Source organism: Erpetoichthys calabaricus, chromosome 12, assembly GCF_900747795.2.
Source record: "Erpetoichthys calabaricus chromosome 12, fErpCal1.3, whole genome shotgun sequence".
NCBI lineage: Eukaryota > Metazoa > Chordata > Cladistia > Polypteriformes > Polypteridae > Erpetoichthys > Erpetoichthys calabaricus.
Window position 1 is genome coordinate 94,089,864 of NC_041405.2, and position 22,921 is coordinate 94,112,784.

The window sequence follows — 22,921 nt, forward strand, 5'->3', positions numbered from 1 at the left end:
CAATAATGACATTTTCTCACTGTCTATAGACATTTATAAAGTGTAAAATCTGAACTAAACTGCTGAGGTCCATGAAAGTAGCCATTTGGTTATACTGTATATGGGGGTGGGGTGTTGGGAGTGTTTCAACATTTTCTGGTATGTGAAGTTCACAAAAGCTGTTTTGATTTTGATGAGCAGGGAGACATTAAAACTGGCCAGACATATAATAAGCTTGTTAGGTACACTTTTACCCAACGATTTCCAGGTCCTGGTCTAGTCACCTTTTAAAAAGGCATTAACTGAATGGTTAGAATGCACAGAAAGCTAGAAGGTGTATCCTATGATGCCTGAAGCATTACCAGAAGCAAAAAAGAGGCTATTTTGGTAGACCTTCTGGAATAAGAGACTATTTATAGTGTGTCTCAACCTCTCGCAAGTTTTCATCAGAATGGCCCATAGGTGAACACCCCAGAGCAAAACCAGCAGTGAAACTACCGGTGGACACAAGGACTCCATCAGTGAGGGGATGGGTTCTTGGGCCTTTCAGAGACCTTCCACTCACATCTCCTATATGACCTGACTGCTGCTGTGGTCACAACCATCTTGTGGAATTCCACAGAGCACCTTTGGAGTACCCTGGAGTGCACTTTGAGAGTCAAGGGCCAGCCGCTTTGTTAGGCTTTTCTGAACACTAGTGTGTACTCTGTTGTGACAAAAAGCTGAAAATACCAAAGGACTGCAAGAGGACAGCTGTTAATGTTCATGGGGGTTGCTGCTTTTCTCTTGTATTTGTTGTTTTTTTATTATTTTAACAATGATAGATTCAATTTTGTTCCCAACAATAAGTTTTGTTTGCTTCTTTTCCATCACAGACATATTCTTAAGATTTAATGGTGTGGGTATACATGTGCCTTACACTGGACTGACAACCCACTGGGGATTCATTTTGCCATTCATGGGTGCATGAATTTAATTTAACTTGTAGAGAACAGAAATATAATGCATAAATCAAGGACAATGGAAAATATCCTACCGAGGCAATTTTGTAGCCTTGCTTTCCCAGAGGGTCTTGACTGATGGCAATGATGTTCTTGTTCTGTAGAAGTGCCTTCGCTTTTGGGTCAATATAACGCAAGTCATTGGACATTAATAATGGAGCTGCCATCATTGCCCAAATTATCATCTGTGATACCTGCTGGTCAGGACTTAAACCAAAGTTTCCAATCACCAGCTGGGAGATAATGAAGAAAAGTATATATACATAAGTCAAATTCACTTTTAAAGAAAAAAAAAAAAACATCTTTGTGTAATTCTGCATACCATGTCGGGATCATTCCAAGCTCCAGGTCCTGCAAAAGGCACAAGCAGTTGCTGATGGTTAGCAGTCCAATCAATAATGCCAGTTACACTTTTCCAGGAGTCAAAAACATCTCCAGAATTTCGCCACTGGTTGCAGTGCTCACGTATGTCAGTGTAGTTTGGCTGAAAAGAACACAATAATTACTAATAATATCTAAAGCTTTTAACTTTAGATACACAACATTGCTAAAAAGAATTTTCTGCCAGGGAATAAACTGGCAGAACAACAGGAAAGCAGCAAATCTTTAGCGACTGTGAGATTGTTCAGAGTTTACAAACAAAATGCAGATAATGTTTTTATGCAATCAACTGACTTTTTGTTTTATATACTAGAAAATGCAGAGTGTCATCTTTAATTTTAAAAGTACTTTAGATGTAGACTATATATTCAAATACAGCAGAGCTTTTGGAAGATGAAATTTGATTTTAAGGTGACAAGCTGTCTTACCGTTTGAAATGGCCACAGGTACAGAGGCCATTCGCAGGAGAACGTAATGTTTCTTCCGGTATTAATTAAAGCCCTTGACATATTTTTGTATCCTAAAAAATGAAAGTGTATTTGTATGACTGTTTACAATTAAATGTACAATGTAACCACAGAAACTAACAATAAAGATCCAGGAATACTTGTCACCTCACCCTCAATTATAATGTGTATTACTAATCATATCATAAAATGAAATCCTGTTCGTCCTGCAAACTTACCACCTCACACACTTTATTAAAAAGAAGAAAATAATGGTGAAAATTCCTCACCCTCAACCAAAATGTCTAAATTAATAAAGTTGCATCCATCAAATTTCAGAAGATCCACCTCCCACTCCGCAAAGGTCTGGGCATCTATGTCATAGTGGCCATAGCTACCAGGGTATCCGGCACATGTACGATTACCTACGTCTTGGTATATCCCCAATTTAAGCCCTTTGGCGTGAACCTGTAAAAGAAAAAGGGAAGCAGCCAGATGTCTTAAAGAAGGGAAAACCCAAAAGGAACAGTCTACATTTAGTTAAAAAGGGAAACACAACTAAACCAAATCTGAGTCAATAAGCATTTCTGTTTAAGTTACACAGTTCTTAGCAAAAAGTACTGCTTAAGGCAGGGTGAATCATGTCTGTCCTGGTGGGCTGCACTGGCTGCAGGTTTTTGTTCCAACCCAGTTGATTGTTACAAGTCTGTCCTTGTCACTAACGGGTCTTATTTAATTTCATGGGTCGTTAGTATTTTAACTATGCACGTTGTTCTTATAGTGTAGTTTTTTTTCCTTTCAAAAGATATCATCCAAATTATCTTAGCCTAAAATGGAGGAGTAATTTTCAATCCTCCACTTTTGTCCCTTCAGTTTCCTTTGAAGTGTTAAGTTAAACCAAACCGTTCACGATGAATCCACACAGGTGTGAATGGAAACACGCTCGATGGAGAACTGCTTCTTCCTTTTGTCATTTGCATCTTGGAGCCATTTCAAAAACAGTCAATGCAGCTGTTTAAGACAAATGTAAGCAGCCAAGCGTTCAAAATATTACCGAGCGAGACCACTAAAACAAACCAGAAAAAAGGTCACTTGAGCAATAAGTGCTTTATCAGCAAAAATGGACTTCTCATTAAGCGTTTGGGTTGGAACAAAAACTGGCAGCCACTGCGGCCCTCCAGGAACAGCATTGCTCACCACTGGCTTAAGGCAGAACATCCGAGTTCCTACAAGCTCTTTACAAATAATAAAAGAGCAGTTCTGTTTTCCTGCGGTAGGAGGAACCGCTGTAAGCGTCTGGTTTCACATCTGCATTAGTTATTTTATTTTAACTCGCAGGAATTTAGGTTTGCATCCTGCATGTGTTTTCATTCTTGCTGTGTTGACCACACGCTTATCATGATAGTACATACAGCGACAGAGACATTTATAGAATATTAATGACATACTGAATGACCCCCACTGGAGTGAGGATTTTCAGCTTCCTGCTAAATGATTGTGCAGAGGGCAGGTCAGACATCTAAAAGAACACCATGCAGGAGAGACAGAGGTGGTGACGGTTCCGATTTCTTTTTTTTTAAATTTTATTGATTTTATTAAAATTATTATTAAATAATTATAAAAATCAAATAACATTCATACACATAACTCGTGTTTTACAAGAAAATAAAAAGGTTTGAAACAAAAGTTCTGCACAGATCCTCTAAATGAGAGTTTGATTGTTTCCAGTTTCAAATAGTATATAACATCAGTTACCACCGACTTAAAATAGGTAAGTTAGGATTCTTCCAGTTGAGCAAGATAAGTCTCTGTGTCAATAGTGAAGTGAAGGCAATCACAGTTTGTTTGTCCTTCTCCACTTTAAGCCCATCTGGGAGTACACCAAACACGGCTGTTAGTGGATTAGGAGGGATTGTGACACCAAGGCTGTCTGAAAGGCACTTATACATTTTTGTCCAGAATGATGTTAATTTGGTGCAGGCCCAAAACATGTGGCCCAATGAGGCTGGAGCCCGATTGCAACATTCGCAGATTGGATCTTGCCCTGGAAACATTTTGAACAATTTTAAGCGAGATGTGCTCAATATATAATTTTGAGTTGAATAATTCTATGCTTTGCGCATAGAGAAACTGGCAATGCAATCTGTTTCAACTGCAGAATAAAGACCACCATAATGGAAAAGTCAAAAGATGTTATTTACAAGTAAGCTTCCGGGCAATAAAGTAGAGTAAATAAATGCCCATCTTAATACACAGGTAGAAATAAAGATTGCACAGTGTGAATATCTTCAAATATTGACCCACATTAATTTTACAGTGAAAAATATTTTTGATATTAAATACAGTACATAATGTTGCTAATCATTAATCTGCGTATATTCCTGAATACAACATATAAGGAAGATTAAGATTTTAAAAAGGAGTACAGGCAGGGCTCAAATCGCAATTTCGCTGGCTTGCAGTCACTGTATGTGCCCCCATCAGCACTATTCTGTGACTACCATAAAAAGGTCACCTTTTCAGACTATTACATGCACATTTCCCTCACAGTCTTCTTGGATTTTTTTTTCATGATTATATTAACTTTTTGGTGAGATTAGATTTTTCACCCTGCGGTGGGGCTGGCGCCCTGCCTGGGGTTTGTTTCCTGCCTTGCGCCCTGTGTTGGCTGGGACTGGCTCCAGCAGACCCCCGTGATCCTGTAGTTAGGATATAGCAGGTTGGATAATGGATGGATGGATTAGATTTTTCTGGCCTTCAGGGCCATGAAACTGATCCAATAGTGAAAGATGTTTTTCCTTAGACTGTCTGCAAAGTATTTCTTCTTGCTCAGTTGTTCAATCAGGAACATGTAGATTTATATATTCACCATTGTGCAAATTAATTAATCTTATTGAAAAGCACTGGATCACATGAAACACCAACAACTGGAAGATGTTTTGGGGTTGCTTCAGCTATTATGGCATCATTGCTTACACCCAGTTGAGGGCATGATGCATTCACCATATTACACTGAACTTCTCCACAGAAAAGTTGTTACAGGATTGAAAAATTCACTTACCTGGCCATGTGTCACACATCAAAACAAATGAAGAAATATTTCAGTGAGAATCAAATAAACATACTGGAGTGGCCTGGAAACTCTCCTGATCCGAACCCAATTGAAAATTTGTGGTCTGTTAGTAAGCAACGACTTCATGGAATGGACTGCACAACCATGGAGAAGATGGTTCAGGCCCTAATTCAAGTTTCATACAAAATCCTCCAAATCCTCCAAGACTGTACAAAATTGGTGGATTGCAGATGCTTCTCAAGAGTCAAGGAGGTCATATCATGTACTGATGGGAGTACATAAATATTATTCATAATAAAAAAAATTGAACAAAACTGAGTTGTCGTTTTCAGAGTTTGTCTCAATTAATTTGCACAAGGGTGTACATATAGTTTAGTCTTTAAATATGTGAGTTTGAATGAACCAAGACACACAATAACTGCTTCAGTTACACCACAGACATGTTACAACATAAGAAATGTAACAAACGAGAGGAGACCATTCAATTCATCAAGCTCATTTGTTTAGCTAATGGCTAAGCTGTCCCAAAGTCTCAGATTCTTGTTAAAGGTTGGTGAGGTTTCTGCTTCAACGACATGTCTTGGTAGTTTGTTTTAGATTCCAACAACTCTTAACATAAGAAGCACTTCTTTATGCAATGATGCAGTAATGCCTTTCTAACCACCTTAAAAGGATAAGTGTCTGTGTATCTGTGTGTCCGTCTGGTTGTTATGTCGCTGTCATTCCCACAGATGGCGCCTCACAAACATGTAGTAAAAAAATGCATTGCATTTGTCATTCCAACAGATGGCATGTCACTGATTTTATGAGTACCATACCAAATGGCATAACAGAAATAAGCAGTGAATTTGACATTCCAACAGATGGCACCTCACAAACATTTGTAGTAATGCATTTCTATACTACAAATGTTTGTGATGCGCCTTCTGTTGGAAAGACAAATGCAATACATTTTATTACTAAATGCATTACAAATTGCTAATGCACTGCAAACATTAATGCTGTGGTCTATATTGATTACTTGGATTTCAACCTGTAGCACTGCTAAAAAAAAAATTATATACATACATATACTCATACACATACACGCATAGAGTTTATATAAAAAATGTATTTTAATCCTGCGTATTATATCCTAAAATGTAAAAGAAAAGTGGGATCAGTCTGTTTTATAAACTGCTGTTGTAACAGGATGTACAACCCCAAATCAGAAAAAGTTGGCAGTATGGAAGATGTGAATAAAAACAAAACACAGTGATTCTTAAATTTACTTTGACTTTTATTTCATTGCAGACAGTATGAACCCAAGATATTTCATGTTTTATCTGGTCAACTTCATTTCATTTGTCAAAATAATCCCATCCTGCATTTCAGGCCTGCAACACATTCCAAAAAAAGTTGGGACGGTACAGCATTCCCCGTTTTGTTAATGTCGCCATCCCTTTTCGCAGCATATTTGGCACTGAGGACACCAAGCGATGAAGTGTTTCAGGTGTTATGTTGTCTGCAAACACATCTTAAGATGTGCAACAGTACAAGGATGTTGTATTTTTCATTTCAAAATTCTCTACGTATTGTCTACTGGGGACAAGTCAGGACTGAAGGCATGCTAGTCCAGTACCCATACCCTCTTCTTCCACAGCCATGCCCGTGCAGAATGTGGTTTTGATTTGTCTTTTTGAAAAATTCATGGAAAAAAATCCCTGGAAAAGATGTCGTATTGAAGACAGCATATGTTGCTGTAACATTTCAGTGTACTTTTCTGCGTTAATGCTACCATCACAGAAGTATAAATTACCTTTGCAAAGGGCACCGACACAATGCATACCATAGCAGACCCTGTTCTTTGGACTTGCAGCTAAGAACATTCTGGATCATCCTTTTTGTCTTTGAACTGGAGCACACGGCATCCATTTCTTCCAAAAAAGATCTGGAATACTGATTTGTCTGCTCACAATACATGTGTCCACTGTGTGATGGCCCATCCCAGATGACTCAGAGCCCAGATAAGTCGACACTGCTTTTGGACATTTTGCACAGTAAAGTTTCAAGTGGCATTTGTGAATGTAACTCCGTATTGCAGTGCTTGACAAAGGTTTGCCAAAGTAATCCTTTACCCATGTGCTTATATCAGCTACTGATGAGTGACGGTTCTTGATGTAGTGCCGTCTAAGGGAGCAGAGGCCACGGGTGTTCAGCTTTGGCTTGCACTCTTGCCCTTGAAATTGCTCGAGATTCCTTACATTGTTAAATGATATTATGCACTGCAAAGGAAGAAATATGCAAATCCCTTCAAATCTTTCTTTGTTTCTAGACATTTCAAGAATGTTCTCATGAATTTGTTGACAATCTGGAGATCGTCTGCCCATCTTTGCACCTCAAAGACTCTGTCTTTCGTGGATACTGCTTTTGTACCAAATCATGATGACAGTCATCTGCTTGAAACCACATCATTATTTAATTATTTGACCTCACTACTGGCCCTAATTTTCTGGGCCCTGTCCCAACTTTTTTTGGAATGTGTTGCAGGACTGAAATGCGGCAATGGATGTACTGTATATTAACAAATGAAATGAAGTTGACCAAACAAAACATGAAACACCTTGGGTTCATACTGTCTGCAATAAAATAAAAGTCAAAGTAAATTTAAGAATCACTGTTTAGTTTTTATTCACATTTTCCAATCTGTCCCAACATTTTCTGATTTGGGGTTGTATGATTATACATTTTTATGCTAACCTGAACATAATTCTGCCGATTAATTACTTATGAAATGTAACATTTTTACAATATATTGGGAAAATGTATGAAAATATGTCCTTTTCATGCTGAGAAGACTGTCTCATATGTACTATATTAAAGACAAGCGTACCCTTTCATTGAAAGCACCAGGCCGACATTAATTAGCCCAAATGTTTTAATCAACAAAATGAAACAACAAGATGTTGTAAAAGGGCAGATTCAGAGATTATTTTTGCAAGCGAATGCAAAAGCTAAAGAACAAAAAAGGTCAGTGTTCATTATGCAGAATCTGAAAATATCCATCTCTGTATTTAACAATAGCCTGTTTGTTAGTTTGAGAAATGGCCTACTTTTTCAAAGCATACCTCTTGATTTTTTATGCCATATTTGTTTTTATATAGTTGACAATGATGCCTTCCTTAAATTGACAGTACACTTTTTTTGCCACTGACTCTTCTCTGAGGTACCAATCCTAAACGAGTTCAATGAAGAACTGCTCATTCGAGAGGCAGTCTAATGGATCCCGTCCTTGTCTTTTTTTGTGTTCTGACGCCGCACTCCACGTATTTGACTTGCACACACAGTCCTGCTTCCTCAATACATGTAAAATTATTTTGTGCTCTTCAGCTCTATTGATATAGATTCACTGTTGTTTAATATTTCTGTGATATAGTTAAACACTTTACATTTCTAAACCATCATCATTTAATTCCATCACAGGGTTCTGGAGATTATCCAGGCAGACCTGTGCATATTGTACGAATGAACCCTGGAAGGGCCACCCATCCATTTTAAAGCACACTTATTCATCAAAGGCCATATTAACGTTTCTGAATTTCTTAATCTATAAATCTTTTGCATGTTGGAAGAAACCAATATTGTACAAAATAGAATGAACATTGATTTACATCCTGTATCAACAGGGTTTTTGATTCCCCACGATTACCCTATGATGGACTGGCACCCTGTCCAGGAATTGTTCCTGCCTGGGCCCAATGCTTGCTGGGATAAGCTCCAGCTTCCCAATGACACTTCTCAGGATAAAGTGGGTTTACAAAATGAATGGATTAAAAAAAATGAACCTACATAATCAGCAAGCTTTTTGATTCCACCTGGAAAGCGATCAGGATCAGCCTGTAGTCTACCTTCTTTATCGCGGGTTAAAGCAAGCCAGCAGTCATCGATGCACACATATTCATAGCCAGCATCCTTCCATCCATCAGTTACCATAATGTCTGCTATCTGCATAAAAAGTTTTTCACTGTAATAAAAAAAAACACAAAATACCAAAAAGATGTTACCATTATAAAGTTTAATATCATAAACCAATTTTTTGTGAATAATTTTGTATTAAAGAGAGTAAGTAAAACACAAAAAAACAGGATATATAAAATGACCAGATGAGATAAGAACTCCCACCCCCCAATTAAACAGAGTATACTGATGATTGGGTTTCTGGAAGACAAAGTGATATTCTTAGGCCAGGTTTATACTTCACGCGATGCAACGCATGCTCCTGCGGACGCTCCTGCTATGCAAGCATTTTACTGTTTATACTTGCGGGCGTACTTTACGTTTACGTAAATCTGGAGGAATCCACCAGGCGGCAGTGCGAGATATCATCACGGTGAGAACAGGTTCAGCTTCACTGTGTTGTGAATTGACTGGAACATCCATTAAATTTCGATGACACCTTACCACAGTATTTCTGAAAAGGATGTTCAATGATTAAATCCATCAGGAGCAGATGGGGGCAGTCTTAATACCTGTACACTTAAGGCCAAGAGAGACAGCAGAACTGTGAATTTCCGCTGTTTTATGTTGTGTTTCATATTCCCCTTTTTATCTTTCCAATTTGGGTTTTGAACAATACATGCACCATATTTGTCCTATATCATTCCCTTAGCCTCTATTCTGGATGTGATGTACAAAGTAAAATAGTGTAAATACTATTATATGTAGTTAAAATTATTCCAGATCATTGTCATATGTAACAGATCAAGCAGAAATACACTATAATTTTCCAATGTACATAAGCATATGTCAAAAAGCTGTGAAAGCTTTGTCAGCCTTTATGTTGGTCTCTGCTAGGGGAAACTCTGGGAAAGAGATTGCCAGCATAAATGGCAAAGACCTAAGATAAATACCAATTGGATAATTGTACCAAAACAAAATTATCTTAAGTTATATGAAGTGTTACCACACACTGGCATTTGAGAAACCTGCGACGACTTAATCCCGGATATGCTTCAGCACCACCCTGCTGACAAGCTCACACTTGGGACTTTCAAACTGTGGCCCTCTATAACTTTCTGATAGCACCTGTACAAAATAATGGCCAGAGCATAGAGAGCACCTCAACAGACAGAAAGAGAAAACTTTACCATTATGGAAACATTAATACAGCAAATATTCCAAGAAGTTCTTCTGGCAGTTGCTGACGTGGATGGTAAACTGAAAGATTCTTTAATACAAAGTATAAAATTATTACTCGTGATTGTCCTTTTTTTTTTGTTGAAGTTGTGGCTTTGAGCCAGTACTTTAAGTAGAAGCTAAGGCTCTCTTGCAGACACAATCAACCCCAGTTTTGAAGGAAAAATTGTAAAGTATGGTAATTAAAAAGAAACTTAGGTATCTAATCAGTCTGCACCAGTTGCTTGTTGAAAGGATCAATGAATAAAAAAATCAAATGAATTGCAATTATTACCGTCTTTTTCCGAAAATAAGACACTGTCTTACTTTCTTTTTTGGTCCAAAATACGCACTAGGGCTTATTTTCGGGGGAGGACAAAAATAAAAGTATATTTATATATTTTTATTTAATATTTATTTATTTTACACAGAATACAGAAATTAAAATTGATTCAATTACAGTCATGTCATCTTCTTCTGGAACATCGTCATAAATCAAGATTTACACCCCTGGAGTCTTCCACAATTCCCTTTTTGTACTCGACGGAATAGCTCTTTCGTTTTGTACTCATTTTAACTGCGGTTAAAAATTATTCACTTTATAAAAAATAAAATTACGTATGAGGAAATAATCAGACTTACAAGACTGAAATGAACAAACACTGTATCTGCACTGTCGCTCAATGTAGACTGCTGCCTTAACGAACAATTATTTATAGTGTGCGCCAACGACGCGTTCCGTCGCATTCCGCATATGCATGCCCCCCTCCACCCCCTCATTCGACCATACTCTGCGATACGCGCGACGCAGTACAACACAGCAGAGCAGAGCGGACACAATATTTATGTATTCATGCTGCCTTATGTTGTATTTTTAAGATAAATTCCAAGAATTAATTTGAAACGAACTGTAGAGGTAAACAATGAATTTCTCGGAATATTTTATTTCAAACATTTCTCTGAAATACGAGTATTAGGGAAGCTAAACATACTTAATAAATCAACAGCATTTTTTAACGAATTCTTTTTTTCACATTATTTTAACTAGGGCTTATTTTCGGGGGAGGGCTTATATTACAAAAAGTTCCGAAAATCTCGATAGGGCTTATTTTCGGGGGATGTCTTAATTTCGGAAAAAGACGGTATTTGTAAAACTTCTATCACATGTGTATCTGGACTTCTGGATTATTTATAAAACAAATTTTTACAGACAGCTTTGAAATTAAAATGTGGACCTTACATTTTAAACTGAAAGCTTTTTCATCAGCTTTCAGTTTAGTTTTTTTTAAAACAAGATTAATGGTTTTGGAGGCAACAATGAAATAAAGAATTTTATCAGTTGAGTTATGCTATGACCTACATTACTCATAAAACATAAGAACACTAACAAAAATTGCTTACCTACTTACTGCAGCTGTCACAAACAATTTGAACAACAGCCTGTAGCTGCACACCAGCCCAGAATAAAATGATTTTCACTGAAATGTGTATTATTGTGCAGTAATTTACTGAGCGTAATCAGAGTTAGAAGAGCAGAGAGTGGTAAGTGGACTGCCAAAAACACAAAAAAAAAATACATAGCGGCTGCTGATACAGAACAATGCACCTCTGCAGATCAATAACATGGGTGTCTCTAATATATAATTGCAGCATTCTCACAAATCAGTATAAAATGTCAGCTATAATAGCAGACCAGGCAGAGAGATTACAGAAACCTAGGCTGATTCACAGATCCTATTACAACTTAAAAGATTACATTCTTCTTGGCATATGAAAAAATATATATGGAGAATTTGCCCTGACACTTTATTTAACCTTTGTAAAGATATTAGAACATCAATGACATCTCCCTAGTGATTCCCAGAGTCTAGGTGACGCATGTGTAATGTACCAGAGAGTATTTGATGTGGGGATTGAATCTCCATGCTAACAAAGCCTGTCAGCAACCATAATGGCCAAGGCAGAATAAAGGAAGAAAAGCCATATTTATTATTACCGGCCAAGTCCCACTGGCACTCTGAGGAGCATGACAACAGTTACACAGGTACCGGGTCATAGATGTTTAAAAGAAAAAAAGCAAATAATACTAAACAAGCTCTTAAAACAGGAGTATTATGAGCTACTTTAATGCAATGGACACAGAAAGTGCAGTTTATAATAAAGCTAAATTGTCTAATTCATATCTTAAATTAACATGGTTTCTTCAGAACATTTAACATCCTGTACTGCAAAGCACAAGGTAAGGCACAGTAAGTTAAAAAAAAAAAAAACACAAAAGAACAGGTAGCATCAAAAGGCAATGCTTTGCATAACATACACTCTGTAAAAAGGTGACTATTTATATACATATTTTATAAATTGGATTAATTCTGCACAGAGTTACATGTATAAGGAGCTAGGTGACCAGGAACAAGTTACATATCCTGCCTGTGCTCGAAATGTTGACAAGTAAAATAAAAAAAAAGCAGACACTGGCCCCAAAGAGGATGACTAGTCCATTCATTAATTCAGGGTCCATTCATTCAGTTATACATACAGTGCATCCAGAAAGTATTCACAGCGCATCACTTTTTCCACATTTTGTTATTACAGCCTTATTCCAAAATGGATTAAATTCATTTTTTTCCTCAGAATTCTACACACAACACCCCATAATGACAACGTGAAAAAAGTTTACTTGAGATTTTTGCAAATTTATGAAAAATAAAAAAATTGAGAAAGCACATGTACATAAGTATTCACAGCCTTTGCCAAGAAGCTCAAAATTGAGCTCAGGTGCATCCTGTTTCCCCTGATCATCCTTGAGATGTTTCTGCAGCTTAATTGGAGTCCACCTGTGGTAAATTCAGTTGATTGGACATGATTTGGAAAGGCACACACCTGTCTATATAAGGTCCCACAGTTGACAGTTCATGTCAGAGCACAAACCAAGCATGAAATCAACGGAATTGTCTGGAAAGATGACTGCAGCAATGTACAGAGACATCCTGGATGAAAACCTGCTCCAGAGTGCTCTTGACCTCAGACTGGGGCGACGGTTCATCTTTCAGCAGGACAACGACCCTAAGCACACAGCCAAGGTATCAAAAGAGTGGCTTCAGGACAACTCTGTGAATGTCCTTGAGTGGTCCAGACTTGAATCCGATTGAACATCTCTGGAGAGATCTTAAAATGGCTGTGCACCGACGCTTCCTATCCAACCTGATGGAGCTTGAGAGGTGCTGCAAAGAGGAATGGGAGAAACTGGCCAAGGATAGGTGTGCCAAGCTTGTGGCATCATATTCAAAAAGACTTGAGGCTATAATTGCTGCCAAAGGTGCATCGACAAAGTATTGAGCAAAGGCTGTGAATACTTATGTACATGTGATTTCTCAGTTTTTTTTATTTTTAATAAATTTGCAAAAACCTCAAGTAAACTTTTTTCACGTTGTCATTATGGGGTGTTGTGTGTAGAATTCTGAGGAAAAAAAAAATGAATTTAATCCATTTTGGAATAAGGCTGTAACATAACAAAATGTGGAAAAAGTGATGCGCTGTGAATACTTTCCGGATGCACTGTATACACAGCACTCAGTCATACCACAGAAACTTAGTTCAACAAATAATACTACGGACAGATGAAACTGTAAATGCTGTTTCATCTTTCCTGTACACTACTTTCATAACATTCCACTCACAATTGAAACCAAAGAATTGTGTGGTCAAAGCATATACATACATATATACACACACACACACACACACACACACAGATATTATATTTTGTTAAACTTAGACAGTAAGTGAGATTTTGTCAGTTTTAACACCTAAATTGTTTCTGAATTTAATGTCTTTTCTTTTGACTGCCGCTTTCATCATCTGATAAGTGGACCCTGAGTAGAACCCCGCTTTTCTGTTATGGTGGTATTTGTTTCTTTTCCATGTACAAAGACTTTAGATCTGGCCTTTAATACCCATATAATGATAGCTGCACTAGCAGTAAGCTTAAAGAGTTTTTTCCAATTCCTCAGTTTTCATCTCTCTCTAATAATTACTTTTGGTGTGCACACTATTTCTACATTTATTAGTCTGTCTATTGACTACACAACTAGGTTAAGTCAGAATTCTCAAATATTTATGCAGGTACATCATTGTGATGAGCTCACAGTATTCGTGTTAATCTAAACCAACAGCCATTCAACTTTACCTATTTTTGTGAAAACTGGTACCTCTCAGGGTTTTTTTTTTGTTGTGTGTATTGCACTAAATGCATCATTTAACTAAAGTAAGAGAAATGCCATTTCAGAGATAGGTATTGTTAAAATAAATTACAGCAATAAATGAAAATAACTGCTGTTGTATTCACCTCTATCTGAAAGATGCCACTTCCTACAAAATATGCTTAAAGCTTTTTTACTTACACTGCAATCTCACTATTTTTCAGTTAACACAATTTTCACAGTTTTTGCCTTTGCCATTTTCCTCACATATTTCCACAAAACAATTATTTAAGTGTCTGCCATTTTTGAATATTGCATACAGCTTTGTTTTAAAAGCTGTCAAAATATTTTTTTAAATAATCATTAAACACATTGATTTATATTTTTTTCCTCGTATTTCATCTTTGGGATACTATTTGTAATCTACAAAATTCAATATAACAAAACAATCGAAAGTTATTCTGCTCAAAGTTGGTTTCTGCCTTCTGCTGTCAGGGTAGGCTATTATATTATTGTATAAAATAAAGAATGTCTCTGCTCTTTGTGATGGAAACCTGTTAAATGCTTGTTGATTCACATTGTTATTTTTGTATAGCTCATTACATGGCAAGTTATCAGTTAAATAATTAATTTCCTAGGCAGATAATCTCTTTGCAACAATAATCAAGTGCTCAGAATTTAAACAGTCAGTGGTCTCAGCCAAACCAAAAGCATAATTCATTCAAATAACCTAAATGTCCACCCTCTCTGCATTAACAGTTGTTCCCCAAAAAATCAAAACGTTTTACTAAATAGGAAGCATAGAATGGTGTTTTTCTTGGATGCCCGAAAATACGTACCATTGTTGTAAGGACTGTAAGTTGATTAAAATTGATTCAAATGTGTAGTCTTTAATTTGTATTGGTCATTTATATGGATGGACAGATAATCTTGCATTAAACAGAAATTTAGTTTCTTATAAATCTTATCATTAAACAATAATTGTCATTGTCAGCTCTCATCTCATTGTTTTTCTGAATAATATTCTGTATTCCTACTAGTCTGCATTACCTTAATGGCTGACATCCCTTTAGTCCCATTCAGCAAGCCTGCAGTATTCGAACACTCCCCAAAATTGTCTTTACAGCGATTCTACTGCCTGTACTGCCTAACCCCTCTTACCTTTCAGAGTAAATATACAGCTGACAGAGGAATGGATAGAGATTCACTGGAAGGCTAACCTTTTCCATCCTGTCTAGCTGTATGAATTATTTTTGTGCAAATACAACCAAGGTGGAAGGCAATCTGAGAAATCCTGTAGTGTCTGGGATAATAAGAAGGTAAGAGAAGAAACCTGAAAGTTTTGTTTTCATTTCAATTATACAACTTTAGTTCACATTTGAACATACTTAAAATATAGATATAAATGTGCCATCCCCACATGTCATTAAAAGTTCACAACCAACCTAACTTATGTATTATTATTACGTATTTCTATTTTCAAACACATTTAAAAAAAAATGCAGTAGCCCAGATTATTTTAAGGTCATCAAGGAAGCACATTTTTGTCTAAAAATGCTGACTATTCTATATTATATTGAAGATGTGCAGCGGTTCCAAAGAGGCAGGCTGTACTCCATGAAATGATATACATCAAAGCTGTCAAAATAAAGTAATTCACTAATCCATTTTGAAAATTTTACTTCCTCTCATTTTAACCCCAATGATTTCTTTCTGTTATGTAACAAGGATTTAGTGAACTCATTCTTGATGTTCATTCTCGTAACCCAACCACTACCACCAACCAAAACAGAAATCTGCTAGTCTTACTCTTGCCTTTCATCTTCTCCATATTATATGTCCATTATGGGCTTTCACCCTTTTAATCACCCAAATATACAATTAAACCTTCTTCTGAAAACACCCAATGAAGCTAAATAGACATGCTGTGCTAATCCTTAAACCTCTGTAATGCAGCAAACATGCACAATTAGCATCCTAATATTGTATTCTTGTTGAGTATCTTGCATTGTCTGTATTCATTTTCATTTTTTCATGAAGACTAATCTATTATGCAACATTACATTTCATGCAATTGTGTTTATGAATATACACAACAGTATTATTCACCTTATTTTTTGAAAATGTGACTTGGAAAAACAATTATTTACACAGCAACTTTAATCCGATTCTTTCTCCCAGAAGACCATTTAAATTTCAGCATAAGCAAACTGTGTGGTTTATGCGAAGCTTTTGAGGCAACTCAGGCCCCTTCTTCAGGCAAGAGCGTGCATATTGTAATCTTTTTAGTTAGCCAAAAAAAGGTGTCATTTTGCTTGGCTTTTCTCTACATTCATAATGGCTAACACGGTACAACACCCTATCACTGGGGAGAGGATGCAGATTGTTTTTTTTAAGAAGAAATGAGGCTCCATGGAGATCTAGCAGAAGTCTGGGAGGCCACCAGGCTACTAGTGGATTACATCGTGCCTTTAAGATTTAGATCAAGAGAACAACAACAGGGACACCCCAATCCCTGAAAATGTTGTTGGTTTAAAGAGTATAGTGAAATTGCAATTTGCATATGCTTATCAACAGGCAACTGTCACCACAATCCCAGCATCATGATTAGTGAGTGTATCTACTATACCTTACCTTAAATGTATGGCTTCCTCACCTTCTTAGATAAACCTGTTCTTGACAGGTGTTGCTCAATTCTGTTCTTCCTTCCAGGTGGCTTCCATTAATTTTCCATTGGTGTATGTTAAGCTAAATGGTATGTGGATACTTGGACTAATGTCTCTCGTGGCAAGTAATATCATACTTAGCAAAGCTGTTCACATTGGAGATTTAGCTTCCATTTATCTTTAGCATGTACAAACTAAAGAACTTTCTATAGTGCCTTTTTCATTACAATACTTTCAGGGCTTAGTTCAGATGTGTCTCTGGGATGACAGCTAAGGCTGCCACAAGATGGACAGCTACCAAGACTAAAGCTGGGAGGAAGGTCTGATGAAAATCTCGCTCCATGCCAGAGGAGGGAGCTCCCCACCTAGTAGACAGTAGCAAGGCTAGAGTTCACTCTGTTTCGTTTGCTTTCTCTCTGTTTTTACCCTTCTGTTCTGTACAGTATGTATCAAAAGTAACTGTGAATACTTTAAACATTTTGGAGTGTGTAATTTTTCTGATAGTAAAAATATTCACCCTTTAGGTATCCTATTACTGTACATCCATGTTTACAGTGATTGTGAATCTACAAAGAAAATACAGTTAATTATCCAAACCATGTTACATACAACTTGAAAAAATGCAATCAAAAAACCTAAACCCAATTATAAAATATTTTCTTAAAAAATGATCAATTCATTTTATACTTCAGCACTGTTCTCTAGAATGTCTTAAAGGTAAAAATATTCAACATGACTTGACTTTAGCCTTTACATGAACAAAAGCTGTAATTTTAATAAAGAAGATTTTGAAAACCACTGTAGCAGGTCGTGGTCCAAATCAAGGATTATACAGTAAATAGTATTTATTTGTAGATTTTACTTTCCCGATGTAGGAGTAAAAAAAAAAAAAAAAATAGTACTTTGAATTTTTTTAATATCTTGGTGATTTGCTGTAGCCTGTGACATTTTCTGATGTCATATGAAAAAGGAAGGAGATTAAGATCACAGTTTCAGCAATCCTGAGCTACAAAGAGATCAGTAGTTATAAGAACATTACTAATCTTTCTAATCTTGTAGTGTCTTTAACTCTACATATTGCGAAACCTGTAAACTCAATTTCTGTTCTTTCGCACTAAAGCTGAACAAAAGAAGTTCCTGAATGTAAATTTTCTTTCCTCAGAGCATAAAAAATGTATTTGTAACTAAAGGATTAATAACATCAAACCTTTGGACCTAATGCCAATGAAGAGCTCACATCTAAAACAGGTAACTTGCTAATAATGCTGAATGAATACAGAAATATTTTAATGAATGAGATATTTGAAAATAGTGTCCTTAATAATAAATAGCAAAAATCAGTATTCTTATTTTCACATCATCTATTATTAGTGTTTTAAAGGAGAGGTTTGGTATTTTCCAAGTTGAAGCTATTTCTTCACAAACATGCCATATATGCATTTGCCAAGCAAAACTGCATTCCAAAGTTAATCACTTTCTATAAATTAAAAAAATATATATATCTTGCCTGCACTGGTGCTCCACATTGTAGTCTAGGGAGCACATATGCATTTGCATATATACATGTTTATGCAGAAATAACTTTGACTTGAAAAATACCCAAACTTATCCTTTAAGAAAAACACATAAAATCCAAACCAGTGTACTCAGCTTACTGACCCAGGGAGAACCAGCAAGGTTTTATAAAACATATTTTTAAACTTTATATTATATTGTATTTTATCATATACTTCATACAGTATTTAAAAAAATTACTATGGTCAAAAACAAATCACGTCTACTATTTATTTAATATATAATATTGAATAAAGCTTCATTCACAATCATTATCTGTAAATATATAACAGCCAACTTAATTTGCATTATATAATTAAATGCAAACATTCTTTAAAACAACACAGGACAAAATAGAAAAAGTAACTGTAAAATACAGCACAACTTAGAGTGTTAATGACATCTGATAACTTTACGGTGTTTTGTTGACCTAAAAAAACGAAAGAGTTTACTGACATCTTCAACCTCACTAAAATGACAGCAAAGGCAAAGCAACATCCTCTTACAAAAAAAAATGTTGCTACAGACATTGACATGTGTTTAAAAGCATGGTGTCGACCATTAAAACAACAACATTAAAACTTTTACATAAAAATAAACAGGTGTGCATAAGATCACCTAGGTAATGCTGCTAGGCAAAACGGCTTAATTGGCTCAAGCGAGCACAAGACAAGGTGTTGCTGGACTATTGCAGGCCCAAAAAGCAATACTTACAGTGCATCTGGAAAGTATTCACAGCACATCACTTTTTCCACATTTTGTTATGTTACAGCCTTATTCCAAAATGGATTAAATTATTTTTTTTTCCTCAGAATTCTACACACAACACCCCATAATGACAACATGAAAAAAGGTTACTTGAGGTTTTTGCAAATTTATTAAAAATAAAAAAAACTGAGAAATCACATGTACATAAGTATTCACGGCATTTGCTCAATACTTTGTCGATGCACCTTTGGCAGCAATTACAGCCTCAAGTCTTTTTGAATATGATGCCACAAGCTTGGCACACCTATCCTTGGCCAGTTTCGCCCATTCCTCTTTACAGCACCTCTCAAGCTCCATCAGGTAGGATGGGAACCGTCAGTGCACAGCCATTTTAAGATCTCTCCAGAGATGTTCAATCGGATTCAAGTCTGGGCCACTCAAGGACATTCACAGAGTTGTCCTGAAGCCACTCCTTTGATATCTTGGCTGTGTGCTTAGGGTCGTTGTCCTGCTGAAAGATGAACCGTCACCCCAGTCTGAGGTCAAGAGCGCTCTGGAGCAGGTTTTCATCCAGGATGTCTCTGTACATTGCTGCAGTCATCTTTCCCTTTATCCTGACTAGTCTCCCAGTCCCTGCCGCTGAAAACCATCCCCACAGCATGATGCTGCCACCACCATGCTTCACTGTAGGGATGGTATTGACCTGGTGATGAGTGGTGCCTGGTTTCCTCCAAACGCGATGCCTGGCATTCACACCAAAGAGTTCAATCTTTGTCTCATCAGACCAGAGAATTTTCATTCTCATGGTCTGAGAGTCCTTCAGGTGCATTTTGGCAAACTCCAGGCGGGCTGCCATGTGCCTTTTACTAAGGAGTGGCTTCTGTCTGGCCACTCTGCCATACAGGCCTGATTGGTGGATTGCTGCAAAGATGGTTGTCCTTCTGGAAGGTTCTCCTCTCTCCACAGAAGAGCTCTGACAGAGTGACCATTGGGTTCTTGGTCACCTCCCTGACTAAGGCCCTTCTCCCCCGATCACTAAGTTTAGATGGCCGGCCAGCTCTAGGAAGAGTCCTGGTGGTTTCGACCTTCTTCCACTTAAGGATGATGGAGGCCACTGTGCTCATTGGGACCTTCAAAGCAGCAGAAATTTTTCTGTAACCTTCCCCAGATTTGTGCCTCGAGACAATCCTGTCTTGGAGGTCTACAGACTTTTCTTTTGACTTCATGCTTGGTTTGTGCTCTGACATGAACTGTCAACTGTGGGACCTTATATAGACAGGTGTGTGCCTTTCCAAATCATGTCCAATCAACTGAATTTACCACAGGTGGACTCCAATTAAGCTGCAGAAACATCTCAAGGATGATCAGGGGAAACAGGATGCACCTGAGCTCAATTTTGAGCTTCATGGCAAAGGCTGTGAATACTTATGTACATGTGCTTTCTCAGTTTTTTTTTATTTTTAATAAATTTGCAAAAATCTCAAGTAAACTTTTTTCATGTTGTCATTATGGGGTGTTGTGTGTAGAATTCTGAGGAAAAAAATGAATTTAATCCATTTTGGAATAAGGCTATAACATAACAAAATGTGGAAAAAGTGATGCGCTATGAATACTTTCTGGATGCACTGTACATCAACTCAAAATCCAGGACTGTCTATTTTTTATATTACACTATTAGAATTGTGACCTTTTTTGACACATTTAAGATAAAAGTCAAGTACAATGTATAGCTTGTCTCTGAAAAAATATCAGCTAGTTACTGTTGATAAAGTAACATTACTGTGATCTTTAAGCAGCTAAAATAACTCAAGTCAATGACACTCCTGCCGATCAGGTTTGGTTCTTTCACTAAACAACAAATAAAAACTGCAAATACTTAGTTGAGATGAGTAACTTTTTAGGTATACTATAATAGCATTTAAGCTTATTATCATACACTGTAGCTATTAAATACAAATTGGCTGCTGCTAGTAAGTATACCAGTATATCTGTGAAAAGGTCAAATTAGAAGATTGTCATTAATAAATGTAAAGGGCTTATGAGGCCCTTACACATAAAATTTCTTTAAAAAATCACTTTCATCAGTTTAAAAAGAAAGATCTAAATTTATACCAACATTTTTCAAAGAATGTAAAGAAAAAAGGTCCAAATAAACTTTCAGCACCTTCAGACAACAACTCATGAAATAAATTAAAATAAACATCCACTCAATAATGTTTCATTGGCAACATGCACTATATTGGTGAATGAGCCTAAACCAGGGGTCCTCAGTCATAGTCCTGGAGGGCCACAGTGGCTGCAGTTTTTCCCCTTACAACTAGTTTCCTAATTAGAAGACAGTCCTTGCTGGTAATGAAACTTGGTATTTAAATATTTGCCTTGTTAGTGCTTTCATTTATCTAAGAGACATTTTAATTGCACTATAGCGTTTCCTTCTCTGAGAACATTATCCATGTGTTTTGCGGACCACAACAGATTTAAACTGAACGGTCCTTCCAATCCCCCTTTCATTTATTTCTAAATATTTTTGGTGGGTATGCACAGGTTTAAAAGGAAGCACATTAGTTGGAGCGCTGCTGGTTTATTGGTTGTCTGCATTTCATTATTAACTAATGTCTGATTAAGAAAACAGGCAACAATTAAAACTTGAATGAAGCTGCTAAAAGAAAAAAAAACTTAAATTGACAATTAAGGGTCCTGAATTGTAACTGGCAAGGTAACTAAAATTAAGCCCAAAGTATTGCTTTAGTGCACAGGTGTCGAACTCCAAGCCTGGAGGGCCACAGTGGCTGCAGGTTTTCATTCTAACCATCTTCATTACTGACCAGTGTTTTTGCGACTAATTAACTTCTTTTGGTTTAGTTTTAATTAACTTGACTCAGGCCCCTTAGTTGTCTCTTTTTATAATTAGCAGCCAAACAATAACGAGAAACAAAATGAGCCGCCACATGACCAGATCACCTGTGCCCATCACACAATATATGAAAATAAAGAAAAGTGAAGGTCTCAGTAAGGTTGATCTCTCAGGTCACCAAAACATTTTGATGAACAGAAAATCAACAGTTTTAGGAAATGTCTGCTGTGGCAGAATGTGAGCAGCAACAGGCCATGGAATTAAATAATGGGCTTAATTAACAGCAAGAATAAGCTTCTCATTAATGGATTGGTTGGAGTGAAATTGGTTGGAGTTTGAAATCCCAGTTTAGCTGCTCATCTGTTGGCTCGTTTCACATCACATTACTGTTTGGCTGCCATTTCATGATGAAACAAATCAATTCAGAGGACTGAATCCTTAAAAACAGGGCTATTAAAATGAAGGGAAAAGGAGTCAATTAGCAGTGAAAATTTGTCACTAAAGAAGAAGATGGTTATAATGAAGGGCGGCACGGTGACACAGTTGGTAGCGCTGCTGCCTCGCAGTTGGGAGATCTGGGGACCTGGGTTCGATTCCCGGGTCCTCCCTGCGTGGAGTTTGCATGTTCTCCCCGTGTCTGCGTGGGTTTCCTCCGGGCGCTCCGGTTTCCTCCCACAGTCCAAAGACATGCAGGTTAGGTGGATTGGCGATTCTAAATTGGCCCTAGTGTGTGCTTGGTGTGTGGGTGTGTTTGTGTGTGTCCTGCGGTGGGTTGGCACCCTGCCCAGGATTGTTTCCTGCCTTGTGCCCTGTGTTGGCTGGGATTGGCTCCAGCAGACCCCCGTGACCCTGTGTTCGGATTCAGCGGGTTGGAAAATGGATGGATGGATGGTTATAATGAAAACC

At 37.1% G+C, this 22,921-nt stretch overlaps 1 protein-coding gene across 1 annotated transcript in view; it reads right to left on the minus strand.

The window, feature by feature from the left end:
* gla (galactosidase, alpha) overlaps positions 1-22,921 on the minus strand; it is a 30,205-nt gene that overhangs the window by 1,747 nt on the left and 5,537 nt on the right. Inside the window, exons 2-6 of the mRNA XM_028815922.2 lie at positions 8,709-8,883; positions 2,098-2,275; positions 1,790-1,881; positions 1,303-1,464; positions 1,016-1,213 (exon numbers count right to left, since the gene is read on the minus strand). Coding sequence (XP_028671755.1) covers positions 1,016-1,213; positions 1,303-1,464; positions 1,790-1,881; positions 2,098-2,275; positions 8,709-8,883 — 805 coding nt within the window. The remainder of the gene's footprint in view (positions 1-1,015; positions 1,214-1,302; positions 1,465-1,789; positions 1,882-2,097; positions 2,276-8,708; positions 8,884-22,921) is intronic.